The 22,631-nt window shown below is 41.4% G+C and overlaps 2 protein-coding genes across 4 annotated transcripts in view; one reads left to right on the top strand and one right to left on the bottom strand.

Moving 5' to 3' along the window:
* Nucleotides 1-2,899: 2,899 nt before the first annotated feature.
* Nucleotides 2,900-8,740, top strand: ddit3 (DNA-damage-inducible transcript 3). Of its 2 annotated transcripts, XM_031847448.1 has the most exons (4): nt 2,900-3,052; nt 4,456-4,518; nt 4,830-5,038; nt 5,260-8,740. In XM_031847448.1, the coding sequence occupies exons 3-4, from the start codon at nt 4,883-4,885 to the stop codon at nt 6,040-6,042; spliced, it is 939 nt and encodes a 312-aa protein (XP_031703308.1). In that variant the 5' UTR covers nt 2,900-3,052; nt 4,456-4,518; nt 4,830-4,882; the 3' UTR covers nt 6,043-8,740. The 2 variants fall into 2 exon arrangements, with proteins under 2 accessions (XP_031703308.1, XP_031703316.1); XM_031847456.1 differs by lacking the exons at nt 2,900-3,052; nt 4,456-4,518 and having other exon boundaries at nt 4,526-5,038.
* The window catches only part of mars1 (methionyl-tRNA synthetase 1), an 18,205-nt gene continuing 2,345 nt past the window's right edge, over nt 6,772-22,631 (bottom strand). The window contains exons 2-22 of one of the 2 annotated variants that reach the window (XM_031847428.1): nt 21,005-21,095; nt 20,173-20,251; nt 19,679-19,810; nt 18,939-19,014; nt 18,509-18,687; nt 17,611-17,720; nt 16,609-16,725; nt 16,007-16,210; nt 14,585-14,786; nt 14,348-14,422; nt 13,929-14,099; nt 13,318-13,413; nt 12,429-12,546; nt 12,078-12,291; nt 10,578-10,709; nt 10,242-10,346; nt 9,750-9,945; nt 9,043-9,114; nt 8,711-8,737; nt 8,297-8,422; nt 6,772-7,677 (exon numbers count right to left, since the gene is read on the bottom strand). In XM_031847428.1, the coding sequence (XP_031703288.1) occupies nt 7,528-7,677; nt 8,297-8,422; nt 8,711-8,737; nt 9,043-9,114; nt 9,750-9,945; nt 10,242-10,346; nt 10,578-10,709; nt 12,078-12,291; nt 12,429-12,546; nt 13,318-13,413; nt 13,929-14,099; nt 14,348-14,422; nt 14,585-14,786; nt 16,007-16,210; nt 16,609-16,725; nt 17,611-17,720; nt 18,509-18,687; nt 18,939-19,014; nt 19,679-19,810; nt 20,173-20,251; nt 21,005-21,095 (2,672 nt within the window). In that variant the 3' untranslated portion in view covers nt 6,772-7,527. The remainder of the gene's footprint in view (nt 7,678-8,296; nt 8,423-8,710; nt 8,738-9,042; nt 9,115-9,749; nt 9,946-10,241; nt 10,347-10,577; nt 10,710-12,077; nt 12,292-12,428; nt 12,547-13,317; nt 13,414-13,928; nt 14,100-14,347; nt 14,423-14,584; nt 14,787-16,006; nt 16,211-16,608; nt 16,726-17,610; nt 17,721-18,508; nt 18,688-18,938; nt 19,015-19,678; nt 19,811-20,172; nt 20,252-21,004; nt 21,096-22,631) is intronic. The other variant, XM_031847436.1, reaches the window with a different exon arrangement.

The raw sequence follows: 22,631 nt of genomic DNA, 5'->3' as shown, positions 1-22,631 counted from the left end.
GTGAGGGGGAACTGGGTGTGGAGCCTTGACCAAGGGCACAGGACAGAGAGAAGAGAGTGTGGTGGCTGGAAATTCCCCAGACTCTTTCTGTCTATAAAACTAAGGAAAACAATAGCCAAAATGTGTTAAAAACTCCAAACAACAACCACCCTCTGTCTTCTTCTTCTTCTTCTTCTTCATTGATTGTTGCTTATATTTCAGACACCAGCCTTTCTTCTAAATCAATGTGGCAGCATGACAAAGAGCAGGGAAAAAAATGTCTCTGTTTACATTTAAAAAACATTTTTTATAGTTATTTAGTCAATGCAAATTTCTGTTTGTTTAGCTTGTTTTGTGTTTATAATCGATACATTTGGATATCATACTTTACACTGTGTAAAAGTAATTTGGACATAACTGGACTTACGTTTTTACAAATATATGCTGTATTGTGTAGGTCTGCTAAAACATATGAATTAAAAAATAATTATATTGACAAGGCAGAACAAAATATATTTAGTGAGATCAAGATACAGCAAGTAAACATCACAGAAACACCACAGCAACATATTCATATATAAATTCAACGTTCAGTAAAACCTAAATCTCCTCTAAAAGCTGATCCACATGACCGGTAATCAGTAGGAGCGCTTGTTTACAATCTGTCAGCTCAGTGTCATAATAAAATAATATAATAGAGGATCAATAATAGATCTCATCAGTAACTCACGGCATCTTTGTTTTAGGTTTTTTTTCTCATTTTATTATAAAGGGTGTCAATTGAAACGACAATCAATTAGAAAACAGGGACCGCCGTCCTCAGACTAAACATAAAAAGAGGCTAACTCGATCCGGCGGTTGTAAACAGTGTTTTTTTTAATAATGAATACAACACAGACGACGGGACCGACTAAATAAACAGACGGCGGGAGTGGAGAGGGAGGGGTGTGTAGAGAAAGTATGCTGAACTACTCAGCAACAGCCACTCAAGTCGTGACGCGTTCCCGGTGCTTCCTGCAGCGCTTTAACCCGGGTCCTAGAGACAGTATTTGAGCTTTCTATTCGCTACTTGGCGCTGTTGCTATGGGGGCTGTGCATGTCGAGCCGTGCACGTTGCGCCGTGCATGGAGAACAGTTTGTGTGTGCCGAGTTTGGGATTAGGGCAGAAAGTGTCAGGAGCATGATGAAACGTGCTTTTATTTTGTTGTCACTTTTGTTGTTGTTGCTGATTTCGCTGTTGTTTACCTTATTAGTGTTCATCATGCACTGTAATGACAGGATAACAGTTGCTGTCTGGCTTCCGATGTGTCTGATACGGTGACCTTGTTGAACTTTGTGGATTTAATCTGGTATTTCATCACTTTCTATAAAGTGGTTTCATTGTATGTGTGGTAGTCATAAAACTATAACGTTCGTGAATGAATTTATGTTGATAAAAGAATCTCTCATTGGCTATTTATGTCTGTAAATGTGACAACAAAGAGTCTATAACTCTGTACTAAATAGTAAAACTAACATTTCAGTAGAGACCCAGTGATTATTTTAAACATCATTTGTAAACACAATAGTACTCATAGGGAAACGCAATAGGGAAACAAAGCTATAGTGCTAGTGTGAACCTTACAAATACTGAAATCTTTTTTGACAATGTTGTCTATCATAGCCTATTTCGATGGGTAATTGTGAGATTAATTGATCCATAAATGCGAATTGTGCCATATTTTACAATATTGTACATATTGTACAATATGTCCCAGCTTGTCTGAGGTTCCCACATTTTTTTGGGGGGGATTATTCTAACTCTAAAATTGTTGTTTTAGTATTGTCAGCCCCTTATTCTTGTAAGATTCCACCTTGTATTGTCGTGATTTACAGGTAAAAAGAGCCAAATACATCAGTAATAATTGATACAATACAAATGATAACACACCTATCAGAGACAGAAACGTGTATTAAAAGTTGCTTTATCATTATTACTAGAGTCTAATAAAAAACGAATGCTGAATTCCATCACCAGCAGCTGAATTTATAACCGGACACCTAAAAGGGGACCGCGTGCTGCTGGATCACACCCAGCATCGCTCAGCTCGCGCCACAGACTCTCCATCGGCCGGGCGTGTGTTTTGATATCTCGCGGAGCTGCAGTAGAGCGCGCGGTATGAAATGAATGAGAATACGACACCACATGTGTACTTAAAAGTCTGGTCTGCTGCATACTACACATACCAGACAGATAAAAGATGTGTGTGGTCCAGAACCACACCTGGTCCGGTAGAAGAGTGTCGTTTCAGGGGGAGGACCGGTTATTGCTTTTTTCCCTAGTGGACTATGGAGTAAAGGGGGTGTGTGCAGTGGAAATCTAAAAACTGAAGTAATCAAAAGCCAGGTGAAAACAAGCGAATAACAATATAATGAATTTAAAAAAACAAGAAAGCGCTAAATGGATTTTTTTTCCCACGATAAAACAATTTTTGAGAAAAATCAATTCAACTTTTGTGTTCCGGAAACAAGCAATTCTTCGACATTAGATATCCATGCATATATGTATATTTTTAGATTTTAGTTAGAGCCAACACTGTTTAATAAAACATGTTCTGATTCTGCTGGTGTTATCCCCAGCTAGAAATTGGTTGCCAAGCATTGCATCATTCCTTTCATGTGACTCCCATACGCCCCAAATTCGTCCTGGCCGTCTTATGACTGCATCACAATTGCTGCTCGTACAAACTATACAGAGAACCAGCAGCTGAGACGACATGAGGCCCCGCCTCTTAGCTATATTTGGGGTCACCCTATTGGATGTCGTTAAGGAAAAGATCTTAACTCCGCTCTCCTGATTGGACCGTTAGAACGTCCGTTACCCACATCTATGCTAGGTTGTGGATGAAACTACCTTCCCATGCATAGTTCGGTTGGCCTCCCTCTCGATATAAACACCACCGGGAGTTTCCGAAAAATCACATTCAGCCGTGAAGACTGAACAATGGTTAACATGAGCTATCACCAATTTTTACTAAAATATCCACATTCGAGTTCAAGACAGTCGAGAAGACGAGCGAATAAAAAAAAAAGGGTAAGTGGAGGTTTATTTTCGATAGTTTTGACAACTAGTCAGTCGATGTTTTCCAGTCTTTCGGGGGGAGTAACGTCTGACGTTACTTACGGTGGCTGGTGTAACGTTACTGGGAATAAAAAAAGGCATGTTTTGGCAGCTATCCCGGTGTCTTTTTTAGAATAACAGGCATCTTAATCCATCACAATTTACATGGAGTTGTTATTTTACGTGTTGTCTGCTTCTGTCTGACAAGTTGTCAAAGCTCACGCGGACTTAAAGCTACGAAGTTTTTTTTTAAGAAGGATTTTGACCCTCGAGTGTGACAAACGTTTTAAATATGTAACGTTATGTTGCAGCCACAACATCCTATCCTTTTTCATTTATTTTTTTGAAGTGTCATTTAATTTTACTAAAATGAAATAACGTTACTCAGAGTGACGTGTGACAGTAATGGTGGGGCTGTTGGAACGGAACGGCTTTTATTTTTGACAGCTAACGTTCCATTTGTTTCCCCCACTTTTAACAAACCCGTTAATAGTAAATGTTTCATAATGAATGGAGAGATGTTGTTTGTCTTTGTTTCTCCAACACACTCTGAACGCTTCCTTTTGTTTCGCCCATTCCTCCTGCTGGACACACATTTCCATGACGTAATTGTCTTGGCTTACAGTGGACATGTAACCCAACCGAAGAAGAAAATATTACAATTCAGAATAAAAAATAATTGCATAAGAAAATAATTGGTACGATTTACCAAAGTTGTAATGCCTGCGCTAATACAGAACGTTTAACAGACAACAACTTGAGATGATGATTCTTATCACTTGTAATTTATTAATATTTATAAATACAAATCACTGCAACATCTGTGGTAGAATGTTTTAATTATCTCTAGTAAACTAAAATCCTTCTTTAAATTAATTGATTCAGTTCCAGACTGTCTACATTAAACGTAGTAATTATTAGGCTTTTGTTTCGTTATCTTTGTTCTGGACATCTTTAGGGAATTAAAATAAATCCGTAGACCCGAGTGTCAGACCTGAGAGGTCAATAGAGATCAATAGGGATCCACTGGTCGTTTTCATCCACTTGTTTATCGACCCCAGCGTGTTCTGAGGACCGTAGAAAGCAGGGGGCGCAATAGACAACATTTTGCTCTTTGTTTACAAGAATTAACAGACATGCAATTTATTTCCTCCATCCTTGTCAATCATTTTAACAATCATTGACAATTTTATTTATTTTCCAAATCAGCCATTAATGTTAAATTTTAAGGCACATTTTGTTCCCTGACCAAGCTCGGTCTGTATTTGTGCAAATCATCACTTTGATTCTGAAATCTCAGCATATTTCAGCGCTCAGAGGAAACATGTTTCATATTTTTTACAAACTAACCGATTTTAAATACTTTTCCCTTACAGACTTGTTGGGACAAGCTCTCGCCAACAAATTGGCAGACTTGATTAACGGAGACTTTCTGAAAGGTAAACGCTCACATTTGCTATTCTGAGTGCTGCATGTTTGAAGTCAAGATTTAATCAATTTGTTCATTTTATACAACGTATTGGTTATACATTTTAAATCTTCGAATTCCACTCAATGTCACCGCTGTTCAATATTACAACTAAGTAGTTTATGCGATATACTGTACTTTGGTCTAGTTCTTTATGATGGTGTAAATGATTATACAGTAATTAAACACCATACCTATAAACTAACACAAGTTGCAGAACAGTACAAAAAACAAACGAGGTGTGTGTGTGTGTGTGTGTGTGTGTGTCCTCCCCTCCCTCAGGTCCAGTGTGAACCGTGTGGCCTTGTACCTGTGTGTTGCGACTGACTGGCGAGATGACTGCCGAGTGGCTACACCTGCCCCCGCCATACCCCCCTGGCGTGGGGCCGTTGTGTGGTGCAGAGTTGGAGGCGTGGTATGAGGACCTGCAGGATATTCTGGGCTCCGACGCGGGAGGGGCAAAACTGGCACGTGCCCCCACATGCACCGAGGTCAGTAGCTCGACGAATGAAATAGCTATCGCACCCATGATGAGTGTGAGTGTTTGTCGTTGTTGTATTTTGGTTAATATTTGTCTTTTTTAGGTCTATTTGAACAATTTTTTTTGAAAAAAACAAAACCGCATTCATATACCAAGTGATGTGAAATTAACTTGTACTGTGATATTTTACATGTTTTGGAAGATGTTGACATTTGCGTTTTGTGTTTGTAGAAGGAGCCGGAGTTTCTGGATGTTCTGGAGAGCTGTTCTCTGACGTGGCTGACGGACGGAAGCCAGACGTGGGGCGAGGGTGTCCAGAGGACAAAAGAGGAGATCCACAACACCCAGCCTCTGCATCACACCACCTCCTCCTCCTCCTCCTCCTCTTCCTCCTCCTCCTGCATGAGTCCAGCTGTAGCGGAAGAGCGTCGGACGGAGGCTGAGACCAGGAGAAGGGGAGATGGCTCGACAGGAGGCGGCAGCGATCTGCTGCCTCCTGAGTTTTTCGAGTTGCTGAGTGAAGGAGGAGTGGGAATGGTGGATCCGAGTGGAGCGGTGATCAGCGGCGGCTATTATTACCACCACCATCAACACCACCAAGCTAATAATATCCATCCCGCGTCTCCCTCAGCCAGCGAGGAGGAACTGCCCTGTGTCCCAGATTCTCCATCCTGCTCCTCCTCGGCCTCCCAGTCACCATCTCAAAATTGTTCTTCTCCCTCCTCACCCGTCTCTTCGCCCTCCGCCTACCCGTCCTCCTGCCTGGGAAAACGCAAGAGGACCACCAGCGAGAGGGCCAACAGTGCCTTGTCCTCTTTCGCCTCCTCCACGCAGCACACATCCTCATCCTCATCCAAAAAGAGTCGCAAAGAACGAGAGCAGGACAACGAGAGGAAGGTGCAGGAGCTGACGGAGCAGAACGAGCGCTTGAAATCGGAGATTGACAGGTTGGGAGAGGAGGTACAGAGGACACGTAGAGCCCTGATAGAGAGACTAGTCAACACCAGGAAATGAGGGGAAAGTGAAAGAATGAAAGATGACAGGTCCTAATGAATTGGAATAAGCAGTGGTGGGGAAAGATGTAATCTGGTGGTCATGAAATGCCTCTGAAAAGGGAAAGGATGGAAACCAAAGATATATTTTATAAGCAAGAAGATTTTTTTTCTTTTGAACACAGAGCTCAAAATGGCAAGAAATAGGAAAGTGATGAAAGTCCAGACAAGGAACAGAGAGAAAGGGCTGCTTCAGCAATGCGGCAAATAAAAAGACACAGCATGTATTCAGGAAAAGGAAGAACAGACCGCTCCAAGTGCAAATGATACCGTGGTTTTGATGATTGTTTGTCATTTACACGGTACAGTTAAAAGCATTTGATGATTTGTATGTTGGACAGAAAGGAAGTTAATCGAGTGCGTTTCATTGTCATCCATTCCCACCATTTTGCAATAATTGTAACTCCTATGTAAAGGGCTGCAATTTGGCTAGCAGAGATTATTTGCCCCAATTTGTGGAGAGTTTAGGAGCTCAGGAAAAGTCTGAAAGTGCCCAGTGTGAGTATGAGAAGTAAATTCATAATCTTTCTTACTTTTTTATAACCCATGGCTTGTGTGTATGTGCAAGTAGGACCCGGCTGTACTTTCTAAGCTGACCTTTTCTACCAATATGGGAATTTGTGGAAGAATCACCACAAGATGTTCTACCTTGATTTACTATTTTTATATAACGCTGTAATATATATATATATATATATATATATATATACACACACACTTCTACTGTAATGCTTGTACTGTAAAATGCCGACATATCCACTGTTATTTTCTCACTGCAGATACAAATTGTAATTGAGTAATATGCATGGCTTTTATCATTCATGGCATCAAATACATGTATTTTACCATACCAATTATTTTATCCTTCATTGTAATCCCAAATCTGCAATAAAAAAAAAAATAATGTGCAGTTTCTCGCGTCATGTAATGTTTGTGTGTGTGTGTGACTGCTTTTGTTTTTGTAAACTAGAGATGATTAAGAACGGAGGACGGTAAAGACAATTTCATGTGAATTTAATCAATTTATTTTCTGGATCCAAAAAATGTATTTGTAGCGAATTGAGGAAAAAATAAAGAATTCTGGGAGATAAAAAAAAGTCTTTAAATGTACAACACACCTTCCAACACTAATACCGTATGCTGACTATCACAGGGAGAGTATAAAATCGGTTTCTTTTGGTGTAGGGATTTTTACAAATCCCTCCTTTCTGTAGCTGTATTCATTGGAGTCTTTGTGTTTTCATTTCCCCCGTCGGCCCATCCAGCATTTCATTAGTCCTCAGTGCCAACACCACATTGTCTTAGATCCTGTCACGGCTTTGCCTTAAGGTAATACCCTCATCTCTTTTAGTGTACATCTTGTTCCCATTCGCCACAATACCTCAAACCATTCTACTCTTTCCTTCCCCTCACTAACCTCTATTTTACTTTCACTTTTTCCCCCGTCTCACTTCTTCTTGCCCTTCTGAGGTGCAGGCTCAGAGCTCTTCCCCTCAGCCACAGCCAGCTGTTTCTTAAGCTCCAACAGTTTGGCCACCTCTGCTGTGATCACGGCCTTCTCCGCCTTCTGGGCTTTGAGTGCTCGCACCTTTTCCCCCTGTGGTAGACAAGATGTCGGGCTTTAATAGATTTCTCTCACCGACATTTGGTTTTCATTTAACATTCAGCTTTTATAGACAAATAGAGGTTGGCAGCTTTCTTGTTAAATATAGTGAGCAATACGTAAGTAAGGCGTCAATCTGGGAGTTAGCAATTATACGCATTTGTAAATTCATTTGGAAATGCTGAGAATTTAAACAATTGATCCCCAAAAATTCAACTATCGCATTTATAGTTAGAAAATTTCAAAGATCATAAATTTGGAGAAAATACTACTTTGACCAATTGATGACAAATTTAAACAATAACCAGATAACTATGCAAATAAAGATACTGATTAGATGTCGCTTTTAAAATGAGCCACTATGTATTTCAGCGGCCAGAGGTTTGTTGCGCGTGATTTGTTTTTTCGCGAAGATCGTTTTTGCTCCTTACGAAAGATGCCATCCGTTTTATTCCAGTCATAAAGATTAATATAAAGACAATGCAATTTAAACAAACTTATTGCCATTTTTTTGCCTATAGTTCTGTTCTAATGACGGATTGATTCCAAAATGGAAGGATTGGGTTGACAGTTGATGGCTCAACTGTGGGTTGCCACTAACCAGCAATCTCACCTGCTCAGTCACAGCCTGTGTGAGCTGCTTGGCTTTTTCTGGGTCCACTCCGTTCACCGACGCCACCTCAGCAGCAGCAGCTGGCACAGCGGCAGGCTGAGTGCTGCCAGCGCTCTGAGCTGTCGTCTGAGGGCGCAAACAGACAGATGAGAATGTTTTTGATGGTTATTATTTCTAGAGATGACTCGCTTCGTTTCAGACGATAACACTCTTCACTCAAAATGCCGACAGGACTTTATGAGTCATGAAGCATGAATGGAAAGTGAATCACACTGGACACACAGGGATGAGAGTAAAATACTAACTACGAGGACGTTAGATGAGCTGCTAGTGTTAGTGAAGGCATGCGGTAATCAATAGTGACAGAGCAGAACCAGTGAGGAGTGACTCTTCACAACAAATACCACTCGATACCTTTTTTTTAGGTGGTTCATCTTCAGGCTAGAGAGGGGTGTTTGAGGAGAAGTTTAAAAAAAAAAAAAAGTGGTTATTTTTTATCTGTGTGATGGATGCATAATACACCATTTACACATTTACACTGTGTCTGCTCTGCATCATGTTTCAAAAGACAGATACTCCAATTACAAACAAATTCATATTCGGGGCGACAGTCTGACAAAAGCCCCTGAACGGCAATGCATTATCAATTCTTTCTTATTTCATTATTCATTAATAGTCAACCTATATTACTACAAGACCTGTGTGAACTCATGCACAGACCATTAGAGATCATAATCATCACATACCTGCTGTCCACCAAATCTCTTCTTCAAAGCCTCGATCTGGTCCACCTCCAGTTTCTGAAACAACGGACTGACCTGGGAATAACAGGGGTTGGCAGGGTGAACGGGTAGGGAGGAATTCAAAGGAATACATGCACGTTCATTTAAAAAGTTTGCGATTGTCGATCCAGCCGAAGGCCGGTGTGGCTGGAAAATTGAACCTGGAGACTCTGTGCTCGTCTTTGAACAACGAGGATTATGCAAATAAGTGAGAGGATAACTTTTTCGATCATGGTCACAACTCTTCAATGCAGCATTACGTGATTTGTTAAAGCATTGTGTGCACTTTGTTAGTTTGACATTAGAACAGTGTCGTCTGCTGCTCCTTGAATAAGGACCTCAGGCTGCTGCAGACACTGGTCACCACAATCAGGCCTGAAGGGACAAGTGGCCTGAGAGAAACTCGCTGTAGCCTCAAAACACCATCTTGTCTATTATTCTTAAGTGTGTGTGTGTGTGTGTGTGTGTGCGTGTGCGTGTGCGTGCGTGTGCGCGTGCGTGTGTGCGTTCACACGACTACAACGTCCTCTAGAGTACTAAAATATTGACAGACTGTTGCATCCTCATTGTATCACCCGGCGTCAACATACAGGAGGTTCCACAGGTTTGAATGTATGAACCGTGTGTGTGTGTGTGTGTGTGTGTGTATACTTTCTGCAGGTCATACTCACAGTGCCGATGCGGTGGCCGGCACTCAGGCAACAAACAAAGGTGCCAGTGCCTTGCAGCATGGTGTTGATGCAGGACTGAGGGGCATTGAGTTGATCCCTGATGGTTTGGCTGACAGCTGGCATGTACGGCAGCAGCACCACCGACAGCAAGCAGGCGATGTTCACGGACACACCGGTGACCGTGCCCGCACGCTGCCTGAAGAGGAGAGACGGGGATCAGTCAGGCAGATCATGAAGCTAAAGGGTTTTGTTAATCTTACAATGGACAGAAAACTACTCCTATGTTCCTCACAAATATTTATTTCCTGAACGAACACATTTCATGAATTCAATTTGTACTAAATCAAATTAAGACATGATTGTGAGTAAAGGAATCATTTTTCCAAAAGGTGAGCTGTCTGCCTGAATGTACACATCTGCAACACAGATCTTTCTACCTTGTGTGCACCCACAGCGGTGCGGATTGTGTTGAACTGGTCAAGGCCTTCTCACCTCTCTGTGTCTCCTCCCTTAATCTTCTTCCAGGGTTCATTGACCTGAATGTACTGGTTGCCATGGCGAGAGATGTTGAGGATGTGTCTCAGAGCGTCGCGGATTCTGGTGGAAAGTTTCACAGGGAAAGTGATGATAGTGTGACACCGACAGTAGACTTATTATACAGAATCTACTTCAGCAGAGGTCCAAATACGGGGTTATCTACTGGTATGTTTTACCTTCAATAACAATTTACATATTTAAATCATTTTAAATTAATCTAATAATTTCAAATAAACGATACCCCAACATCAACCTTTTGACAGGTAGAGTATACGAGTCCTTCAGCCTTACTTGACTTTATCCATGAGCTGGATGTATTGCTGCAGCTCCCAGCCCACCAGAGCCAGGAGCTTCTTCTCTTCCTGCTGGAGCTCCATCACGGGCACACTGCCCTCGAAGAACTTAGTGACAAACATGCCAGCTCTGGAGGTGAGAGGGAGAGGAAGGTTTTAACAAGACCGATAATAAAAAAAGAGAAAGAAATGGGGGGTCAGGGAAACGTATGGGAAAGGAGTGAGAAAGGCAGAGAGAGAGGGGGAGGGAGCAAAATGAGAGAAGGCCGCGTTGCTTGACTTGCTAATTGTTTATAAATTATAGATTGTGTTGCCAGATGAAATACAGTGCTAGTGTAAAATAACACAACAGTGTGCTGCATCGCCTCTACACTGTAGCCGTGTCTGGAGCCAGTGATTTTTTTTTAAAAGGACTTTTATGTGTACATCAGGAAGAAGGTGGTAGTGAGAACGTTTTTGTCATGTCTGATGCAACAGACTGTTCCATATTTTACACATCTCTCAGCCTCTGAGGCAGGTCTGCCAGACCACTGTCAAATTAACAATGAACTGAGATTTTTAATGTGTGAGCATGAACTTTGTGTGACCTGCCTTCTAAATTAGTTTGAGTCTTTTAATTAGCGGAAGACAAACTAAAGCCGTGACATTTTTCACCTTGGGAACATAAAGAGTGACATTCTTACTGTTACGAAAACGGAGACATCGTAATCAATAAAGTCATATTTTGCGCTTGTATAAAAGGATTTACCCGTGTCGGTCTGACAAGCGGAAATTGTTGACAGTCAGCGTTTCAATTGAACAACAGCGATTAGCTGGAACACCAAAAGCCCAGAAACGTTTATGAATTTGAAAAAGCGGGCCCCAGATGGACACACTGTCGCTAATGATGTAGTGATGTAGTAACTGGATCCAGGCAGGGACAGAAACTCCGTTCTGAAGCAGAATACTTTTTACCTCCCAACACCTCAGGCTGGATGCAATCTACAAGATATTTTTGAACCAATTAGGCATCAACGTTGCTGCCCGAGACCAATTTTGAAGATCAAGGTACTTTGAAAAAAAAGCTGCTGAGAAAAATCTTTGATGTGGGATTTAACCCTGATCTTTTAAAAATCATTTGAGGCGATGTAATCGGGGCTAAATTACGCCATCCCAAACAAATTTAGAAAACTAGGGTGAGCCTCCTGTAATAGTTACTGCTCTAACACACTTTATTTTCATCGAGTACAACAATTTGAAAACTTAGTGGTTAATTGGACTGGATGACAGTTTTGCTGCATATTTACTTTTTGAGTGGAACTTATTATGAACAAAATGTGAGCAACTTGAGGTGGATTGCCCCATTTTATTTATTTCCCTGGTGACTAATTCTGGCCGATCAAAACAATTTAAATAAAAAATAAACAGTGACAAAGTCAGAAGGCTGGGAGCAAGTAGCATGAGGAGATTGGTGCAGGTTATCTTGTTAGGGTCATTAATAAAAGTCTGCTAGTCACACCTGTTGATGAAGTTGCCTAAGTTGTTGAGCAGCTCAGAGTTGTTCTTCAGAGCCATGTCCGCCCAGGAGAAGGCTGAATCCTGTCCCTCTGGACGCACATAGAGGAGGTAGAACCGCCACACATCTGGCGGGATGCCCGTGTCCTTGGCCATGTCTCCAAACACACCCACACCACGGCTCTTGGAGAACTTTGTGTCCTCGTAATTCAGATACTCTGTGGGGAAGTTACAGCATGAATTACAGAGTGTGATCATTCATGACGTCCATGTTGCATTAACTGCCAAACAGATAGGATCCAAATGAGTCAAATAACACATGAATAATGAATACACTGGTGTAATAAGTGCTTACCAGTGGCGATGAGGTGGCTGACCAGAGTGTAGTTGTCCTGCGCTCCCAGTAGGGAGCAGGGAAACACCACACTGTGGAATGGCACATTGTCTTTGGCCATGAAATTGTACAGCTCCACCTAGTGGCAGAGACCAAACACTGCACTGTGAGGATGACATCATATTAGATCATCATGAGATCATTCGGTTCAAAGAGGACTTATCAGCTCTCCCCAACCCCCATCTCTCCTTTTCCCTTTCTCTGTGCACGCACACACGCACGCATGCACACAACAGAAGCTCAGTCCTGAGATTTCAGATGGAGAGAGAGATGATTTTTTATTGCATCTTTAGTTTACAAAAAAAATAAAAAAGATCTTACAGTTAAATGAAGTCCACATGTAAATGAACACACTTGATAATATACAGTATGTGTGGGAAGTTCTGTGTACACACAAAATGTCATGTAGTTTCCCCTTTCTAAGTAAAGCTGATGACAGCATCATGACCAACACACATCAGGTAAACCTATGGAAGACTGATCATGCTGAGACTTTCATCTTGAGAGGGGGAGGAATCTAACCACAGAGTACAAAAGCTCTGTATCGTCTCCTCCACATAACACTGCGTGGATATTGTAGCGGTGATTACAAAACTGACTGTGCATTTAATTTATAATCAAAGAGGTTATGTCTTCATCTGTTTCACATTGGGGTTATATGGGGCCAGATATTACACAGCGTTTGTAAAGCAGAGTGCAAAAGACCAGATGGAGCAATGAAAAAAGCAATCAGAGCCATTCTGTGTTGTAAAGAGGACGCAATCTGTGCCAAGCTCGTGCATCAGTACTCTGCTCGGCTCATAACTACTGACGTGTGTATCTCCGTGGGGGGGGGGGGGGGGTTGGTTACCTGATTAGGATTCTTCCACCACTCCTCCCATTGGTCGGTGTAGTTGGCGGTAATGGACAGATAACCAATGGGGGCATCAAACCACACGTAAAACACCTGCAGAAGCAGCAAGAGAGAGACTTTGTGTTAAAGAAATGAATTCGGTATCATTTGAAATTTTACTAAAACTGAGGAATGAAAAATCTTCAAGATGCACAACATAATTTCAGTAAAATTCCCTTATGTATCAGTGTTTGGAGACATTTAGATGAGAGCACTAAAAGAAGCTGTCAGTGTTACAACATGTTTAGACATGCCCGACCCAGAGCGTCTCCCAGTGTGCTATTAGAGAGCACTGCAGCATCATCAGTCACTGCAGCATTTATAAGCAGCTAATGAAGTGCATAGTTATTTTCACTGTTTAATTAGGAACCTGACCGTATATATTAAGTGTTTGCATTCATTTTCTTCTCAGCAGGTAATTTAGCTGAGCGGTAGGGCTTAATTATGCTTCAATAAAAAAAACATAGTGGAGTGTGCATCTTTTTTACTCGATGATAACTATAAAGAAGGAAATAGCAAGATTTATAATATGAAAGAAATAGTTTTTACTCTAGGTGACAATAGCAGACCTTCTCTTTAAAGTCCGGATGAGGTACTGGCGTTCCCCAGCGCAGGTCTCTGGTGATGCAGCGAGGTTTGAGTCCATCTCTCAGCCAGGAGCGAGTGATCTGTTTGGCATTTGCTGTCCAGTCTCCTGTGCTGATTGACTTGTCCAGCCACTGCTCCAACTGAGGCTCTAGCTGCACGAGAGAAGGAGCGAGAATGAATGAAAATGCTGACAAGAACATCAAACGTCATTACGCCAAACCACAGCTCCGGAAAAGAGTAAAGCAGTTTATGTAATAAAATGACAAGAGTGATAACAAGCTGTCTGACTTTGAAATCTACTATGCACTTGATGTTTGTACTTTCTAAAACAGGCCAAAAGCTTTGTCTGAACTGCAGAATGGATGACCCAGCTCATTACAATGCAGTGTGAAAGACATACCTTTGGCAGGTCCAAGAAAAGATGTTTGGAGGTGCTTACAACTGGAGTCTGCCTGCAAACTTTACACTGGGGTTCCTGAAAGGGACAACCATCAATAATGATCAAACAGAAATGTTATACCAATTGCTAACGCCATCATTCTCTATCTAACAGTCAATTAATGGCAATAATCGGCATAGATACATCATGATCATCCTCTTCTCGCCTTTTATCGTCAACGTGCTTCTTCCAACTCACCCTCAGCTCCACGGCATTGATGAGCCGCCCGCACTTGTCACACTGGTCACCACGAGCTTCTGGGTAGCTGCAGTGGGGACAGATGCCCTCTACGAAGCGGTCGGCGAGGAAGCGCTTGCAGTTTTCACAACGCAGTTGCTCCACCGTGTCTTCCAAGAGGAAGCCATGCTTGTGGACTCTCCAGAAAATGTTCTGGGCAATCCTGAAAGGATAAGAGAGGATAAACATAGTTGGAGTGTTGTGACCGGGATGCGAGGTAAATAATTGTAGTTAAAAAGGTGCATGAACACACCGACTAGTCATTAAACCCTGACCCCAATTTTGTTTCCCTACTCAGATTGATACTTCTCTTCGCTGTTGGCTAGAAAATGATGTAAACTTTTTGGATCGATATATAGCAATAAATATAGCAATGTACTAGAAGAGAGTGTGCGTTATTCGTTTGTTGACATTAAACATGAAGTAAAATGGTACAAAAAGCTTTTGGTAACCTTTGGTGTTAAAAATGGTGCAGGTCAAATATAAGACCAAACATCTAAAGTACTTTTCATGAATCAAGAGAAAAGTCTTTAATCTGTGGGCCGTTTTCATTTCTCAAAGAAACAGATTCTGGTGCACGGTGTTTGATGCCTTTCATGTTTTACTTCTCAAAGCAAAGCCCGCAAAACAACACAAGTTTTTATCTTTGTATTCCCTTTCTAAGTACAAGCTCAAGGATTAAAGTGTCATTTTAACTGAAGAAAAAATATATATAATTAATCTCTCCACGTCTTATTTAAAGACCCATACAACCAAAACATAATCTGACACCTGATCCATACACACTCTGACAAGAATCCACACCAACTCCATTGCTTTCATTGTTTCAATAATTCCTCAGAGCAACAATCCATAACTTTGAGACAATACATTTCACCTCCAGGCTTGAGTTACGTCATCAATATCATGAAATAGACATACAGAACTTTACTACAGAACGTCCAATTAATTTTTTCCTCCATCGACTCTGCCAATGATTTCTTGTTGGCTTTTATTCTTTTGTTTGGTAAATGTCAGAAATATAAACAAGGACCTTACATTCTTTAATCACGGTCAATAATCTCTGAGATTAAGGAGAGTAGAATTTATGCTGGAGAGGGCTAGACATCCGCACCAGTATCAACTGCAAGATTATAGTAATCTCATGTTACATAACTGTATAGTAATCGAATGCAAACGCGTTTGCCCTTTCACACCAAAGCCGAGCAGTATCAACACCACATGTAACCCAAGAGAGGACCGAGGTCGTGAAGAGAGCTCTGGATTATTATTGGAGAACTCCCTGTTTAGCTTCATCTTTGTGGTTCAACTTTGAGTGTGATGAAAGAAAAGCCCCATCTTGAAATTTTTCCAACTAAAGCCTTCTTCCCTGCTTCCACTTACTCCGTCTGCTTCTCGGTTGTGGTTCTGCCAAAAAAGTCGAAGTCAATCTGGAACCACTTGTAGATGTTGGAGTGAATGGCGTGGTACTTGTCGCAGATCTGCTGCGGCGTCAGACCCTCCTCTCTGGCCTTGTTCTCTGTAGCTGTGCCATACTCATCCGTGCCACATATAAACAGGAGGTTCCAGCCTCGCAGACGGCCATACCTTCGAGGAGAAGACGCACGGAGTCAGTACAGTGACGGAGAAAGACCAAAGAAATGGAGAAAGGATTGAAAAAAAGAGCAAAAAGAAAGATGATGATGGGGAGTTTACAGAGTGAATAAGTGAGGAAGAAAGCTGGAGAAGGTGAAGAGAAAAATGGGAGAATGGATGAGCCGTTGGTGAGGAAGAATAAGATAGACGGCTTTCCTTGTAATGTAGAAAAGGCCTTTAAATACATTACAGGTCTGACAGCCTGTACATTATAAATGCACAAGATTGTGTATGCGCTTGTGTAAATGTTTCTTTTTTTTTTTTTTTTTAAATGCGTTGGTAAAGAGGTCAATATTTTGTTGGCACCTATAGTATGTAGAAAAAAGGAGTAAGAAGATTTAAATTCAAACCTGCAGAAGGCATCAGCGCTGAGGACGCAGCCAATGATGTTGCCCAGGTGGGGGACGTTGTTGACATAAGGCAAGGCACTGGTCACAAGGAGGTTTCGCTTGCCCTCCTGTGGCAAACTGATGGGAAACAAACAAACACGGGGTTTAAGGGTGAGACACTACAGGCGGGGTAAACATCTCGACTAATCGATTTCACCATAAAAACTTGTATTAAATATGCGCTCATTTGTATACATTTCCAAAACAGAAAGGGGAATTTTGGATATCTCTTTGTATCACTCCATAAATCAGAAAATACTGTCAACAGTCATAAAGAAATGTCATTCTCTCCATGTTTTTAAGAATAAAATGTTCCATGAATCAGGCTATGAATGATAGATGAACATATCCCCTCAGTGAAAACAGAATATTGATATGAAAGTAACTGTAGTGTGGTGTATGCAAGTGCTAATGAAGTGAGCACTTTGTATGAGAATAAACTCATTTTGACAAAACAGCCTTTAAAGATTTGTAATTTAAAATTCCAGACATTTTGAAAGACACTACAGAGGAATAGGGTAAACAGTGTAACTAATAGATATATCACTAGTTTGAAAGAAGACACGTTATGGAGGCGAAAGAGCTCCAAATCTCAAAATTGGCCAGAGCATGAAAAAAGATGTTTTTGCCTGAAGGGTCTCACCTTAATACTCCTATCTTGCAACTCCTTAAGAGTTTGGTTTACAGCCTCAGGGTCAGATTTCTACACGTTACAGCTCAATTCACTCGACTCTTCTGCCCGTGACAAATGGTCTTTTCAGGAGTTTGGAAATGTAGCTTGATTCACTGACACGAAGTTGCTAGGTAACATTTTGGTTTGTGGGTCTTTGGTGATGTGATCCCCACAACATCAAATAACATCCTAAACTGTTAAACTGCAACATACACACTCACTGAAAGTTACCCTGAATAAGAGCATCTGCTTAGTGTCTAGAGTGGGAAACAGCACTGTGTCTTACTTACATGGGGTGTTGTCTGTCTGTAGCCAATGGACAGGCGTTCAGACCTTTACTCCAGGTGAGAGCAGCTGCCTCCATCTCCTCTACGGACACCACACGCTCACTTTCCTCACCCTAAACAAGCATTTAGATACAGAGGATCACCAGCTGGGAATTAAACAAAGAAAAACTTGTAAGGTTTTTTTTAATATTATTGCTGCGGCCAAACACTCTAAATGGTACTTTGAGTAATGTGTTGGTATCATGTTCGGAGTTAGTGATTTTTCCTTTTTTAACAGGGGCAATCCTTATCAAGAACTGCCAATGTTTTGGAATTGTATCACCGCCTCTCACTTGATCTTTTGACCTCAAACCCGAAGCGAACGCATTAAGCAATCTGAGATACGCACACCCTGCCGTTTCCTCTGACAGAAGGGCCGTGAGTGCTGCTGCTAAAATTTGATTGACACCTGTTTAAATCCTCCCATGCTTACACAAGAAAGAGAACAGAGGATAAAGAAAAAGTGATGTAACCCCTACATGCTTTCATACAGCCAGGTTAACTCTCACACAGAGGTTGCATCTGCTTTACAGGAGAGCCCTGCTTAGTTTAAGTGAGGTGAATTCAAGCCTCGCAACCCTTTGAATGCTTTAACTTTCCTCCTAAAAGCTACGGTGTGAAGACATAAAAATGTGGGAAAGGATACGTGTGACAGGACATGTGTGCTGCAAGGTGTTGTTGGTGTTAGTGCATATAGAGCTCGAAGAAAATAAAAAAGCAGAAAGACGTTTTCTTGGAAACCTCACAGAGCGTACATGTTTCCTGAGGCAAAAGCACAAGTGTAGTTAGTCACTGAAGCCCCCTCAAATTTTTGTTCAGTAAGAATGCTTTAAGTCTGATCGTTATCCCAATGATCTGATACCTCAGCAGGGTTGCTGTTGCATGGCTGCGCGTCTCTGCACTGGCTGCTCTGAGGGGCAGGCTGCCTCTGCATGAAGCCCTTCATGCCCTGTAGGCCTTTTCCCTGCAGCACTTTCTGAGCAGCACAACTGTGCATGACAGCCCCGCGGTCAAACCAAGCCTTTACAGACGTGCACTCGCCTGAAAAATGGAGAAAGAAAAACGGGAAATGGTTGGGGGGGGAGATATTAGGGAATAAAGACAGAAAGGAAAGTGAAGGGAAGCGGTAAGGACCGTTAAAACACAACATTATAAATAAGGCATTTGAAAATGAAATAAATGAAGGATAATAAAGGAAAACAGAAAAGAAAATGATGAATGAAAATAGGAGAGCAGTTGAGGTATTAAGGAAGAAATAGTTAATGTTTTAAGCTTTATTAATACTTACTTACCCAATGCTAGTGAAGAGTCAGATAAAACGGGGTACAGCGCTGCCCACAAAACAACATCAGCAACTGAAACAGCTTCCTGAAACACAACACAGTTTAATGAACATCAGTTCTTTAAGCAGTTAACACACAATATTCCTGAACCCGCCATGTGTCCTTCCCCGTCATCCCATCGAAAACCTCACTGCTGTTTTCAGCATGATTGTTTTGTGCGCTTGAATCCCCCTAAATATGGAGTATGTGCACTGCTGTGCCTGCCTCGGTGCGTGTGCTCACCACAGTTTTTATTTAGCTTTACACAGGGTTCCTCAAGCCATGCCAATCACCAAGAGACTTAACAAAACAGATTTCTGTACACATGAAATATGTGACAGACGGAGATGACTTGTTGCCACAGGGGCTTCAAATACCACAGAGAGCTGATCCCCACCCCCACTCACACCCACACATCTGCAGCATAAGGGGGCTCCTCCCCAGATGAATCTTTTTAACTTAAAAATGCATCACTAGCTCAGCATCAGCAGCTGAAAAAAAAAAAAAGGAAAGGAAGAAAAATAAATGTTGCCGGAGGAGCCTGATGTGGCACAAAGGGGCAGTTTAGCTCCGCCGAGCTTCCACGGAGGCATCGTGAACTCTTGACTTGATCATGTAATATACAGTTTGTCTTTACCTCCTGTCACTCTCGAGCTATACATGGCTAACTAAATGGGCACTAAGCAAAACAGGGGATGTTGATGCTGTACCCCGGTTAAATATGGCGTGTTCCCCTTGCTCAAGCTTTGCTCCATGTAGTTTAAGGGCCCTTGGAGGACCTTGGACACCTCGGATCCTTTTCCCTGCAGCACTGCCAGGTGAAGGGACTGCAGCAGTGCAGGCTGCACCAAAAAAAAAAAAAAAAAAAGAAGACAAACCAGAAAGAAATTGATTGAATGACATGAGCTCAAGCTGTGAACCAAAGAAGCATGAGTGAGGTTAAACAATTCATCTTCTTAAAGCCTAAAGAGCATGCTGATAGATTTCTCCAGTACATTGTTATTCTGAAAGCATGAGCTTTAATCAGTTAGCTGCGTGGATTTATGTCCCCGTTGGCAAGACATTGAGGAACAGCAAGAGGATTCTGCCAAAGAGAGAACGTACAAATGCGTGAACTGAAAATAGTTTGCATCTCAAAGAGGTTTAATGTTTTGTACAACAGATTACAGAGCGAACTGAGAGGTCTGTTTCATGTGGAGTTTACCTGAAGATCTGTGGCCTCCCATTCAAGCCAGCGACTGCAAAGCTCACTGGAGTCTTGTCCACTCACTTCAAACAGGTATCTAAGGAGTTAAAAAATAGAAAACTGAAGGAAGTCCCATTAAACAGTTTTAGCTTATTTGGTTTAAAAAAAAAAAAATGGATTTTATGTACCAAACAATCAAACCTAAAATATAGACATTTAGGACTTAATTACAGTGTACCTCAAAATGTTATTGCCATGAAATCATGGTCAAACAAGAGCATTAACATGTCACTGATTTTGTTCCAGGCCTCTGTTTAAAGTATAATTGCTGTATTTCCCAAATCAATACGCTGCCAGATCTTTTGGATTCATCACAATTAATTACATATGAACACGGATATATACGACTGGTATAAATGGACTTGTACAGCGTCTTTCTAGTCTTCCGACTACGCTTTACACTACATGTCATTCAGCCATTCACAACCATTCATACACTGATGGCCACCATGTCCATCAGGACTAACCAACCATTCACACCACACATACGTGTCTTGCCCAAGGACACATGGGACATGGAGGGGAGGAGTTAGGGATCAAAGATGATCTGCTCTGTCCCTGAGCCACAGCAGGTATAGAGGTGTAGAGTAGAGTTTTGGTTTTATTTGCCCAGGTTTTGAGACATCCAACTCTAATTGCATTTGTGGGGCTCACAGCACTAAAGCCTGAGCAGCCCTTTAGGATGTTGCATATCTGAAATATTATACAGAGGCAATGATTAGCAGCTTCCACATTCGTGCCAACTTGGCATTCATATACGAGCGAGCAGGAAGGCCCACAGTCTACTGACCGGCAGATGGCATTAGGGCTGAAAAGGTGCAGACCACCGGGCAGGAGCAGGGCTGGCACGGCTGGACGGCTGAGGAAGGGCACCACTCTCTCTGGAAATAAGAAAGAAATCACAATGTTTACTCAGATAACACAGACGCATAACAAGATCGGTATGCGTCGTGTTTCTAGACTAGTTCGACGTGATTCTTCAACTGGGAAAGTCTACTGTCAACCATCTTTCTAATGGGTGTGTCGGGGGAGAGAGAGAGAGAAGTCTAAATCCATTACTTCTAACTTATTTCAACACTTTCTTAGTTCCTATATTATATTTGAATCCAACGCTGCATCTTCAAGGCAAACTAATAACACATGACTCCCCAAATAGTTCAAGGATAATCCTGGGATCAAATTCTCAGCCTCAATACTTTACTAATTACTAGAATAACCGATGAAGAACACAATTTAGTGTTGATTGATCTTCTTACTCTGTAATTTATCTCCACATGAGGTTTTCTGATCATGAAGGATTCTCTTATTTTATCTTAATACATTTGTACTGGTGTCTTCACTTTAACAATACAATTTGATGTGATATGGTGACTCTAGAATTCAATGCAGCATGTGCAATATGTAAGACTTTGTAATAAATCATTTGATTAATAACAAAATACAGCACAAAATAAATAGAAAAACAATGTACTTCCCCACCCCTAATACCGTTTATATGCATAGTGTATCTGAGTACACTCCACCTCATTCATAAACGGAGGCTGCATGCCAGATGGTCGTGGTTAATCATCTCTGTGATCCAGCTCCCACAGACACACATCTCTCACATGCCTGAGACAATCTCTGCATAAGCCCAAAGCCGGGATGTATCACCGTTTAATTAGAATCTAATTCCTTTACACAGCAGCATCTACATGATGTTCCACAAGACAATGCATCTAGTGAGAAATAGACTAGGTCACACTGGTATCCTAAGTCTTAGAAATAGTTGCATTAAAATAGCCTCTCTTTGGAAGACATGTTCAACTGTGGGTCAGTCATCACAAGGAAGGATGAGTAATTTGGTTGGAATCGAGATCAACATGCAGACTGTTTCTTTCCCCTCTCTCTGTATAAACTAACATCTTTCTTTTTTATTAAAACTAGTTTTTACGTCTTTGGTTATCGATCACGTTTTTTTGTTGGATGCAGCCTTAACGGCCTAGAAGGAATAATAGTAAATGTATATCACTATATGCCAGATCGGATACTGAAATGAAACTGTTGGCAGGTTCAAGTCAGCCTCATCGCTTTGGAAAAATATTATTTTTCCAACAAGACTGAGACTTTTGTTTATATGGTAATAAGAGAAAGAAAGTTCAGCATTGCTCAAAATACTTCATACTAAGAGCCTTCACTATTTGAAGCAACTTTCATCAACAATTTTTAATCAACTTGTGTTTAAATGTAGAGTTTAAGTGGTACAAGTTTTTAAAACATGCTTGGTATTGGGCCTGACCAGCGGCGGAAAGTACATTAACATAACATCAAGCACCGTATTTCAGTGCAACTTTAAGGTAATTGTACTTCACTTGAGTATTACTATTTCATGCACCTTCATATTTCCTAACATTGTACTTTTCACTCCACCAGCATAT

This window comes from Anarrhichthys ocellatus, unplaced genomic scaffold (assembly GCF_004355925.1).
Source record: "Anarrhichthys ocellatus isolate YVR2014 unplaced genomic scaffold, GSC_Weel_1.0 scaffold1, whole genome shotgun sequence".
NCBI lineage: Eukaryota > Metazoa > Chordata > Actinopteri > Perciformes > Anarhichadidae > Anarrhichthys > Anarrhichthys ocellatus.
The sequence above is the reverse complement of the archived record's forward strand: the minus strand, read 5'-3'. Positions and strand labels throughout refer to the sequence as shown.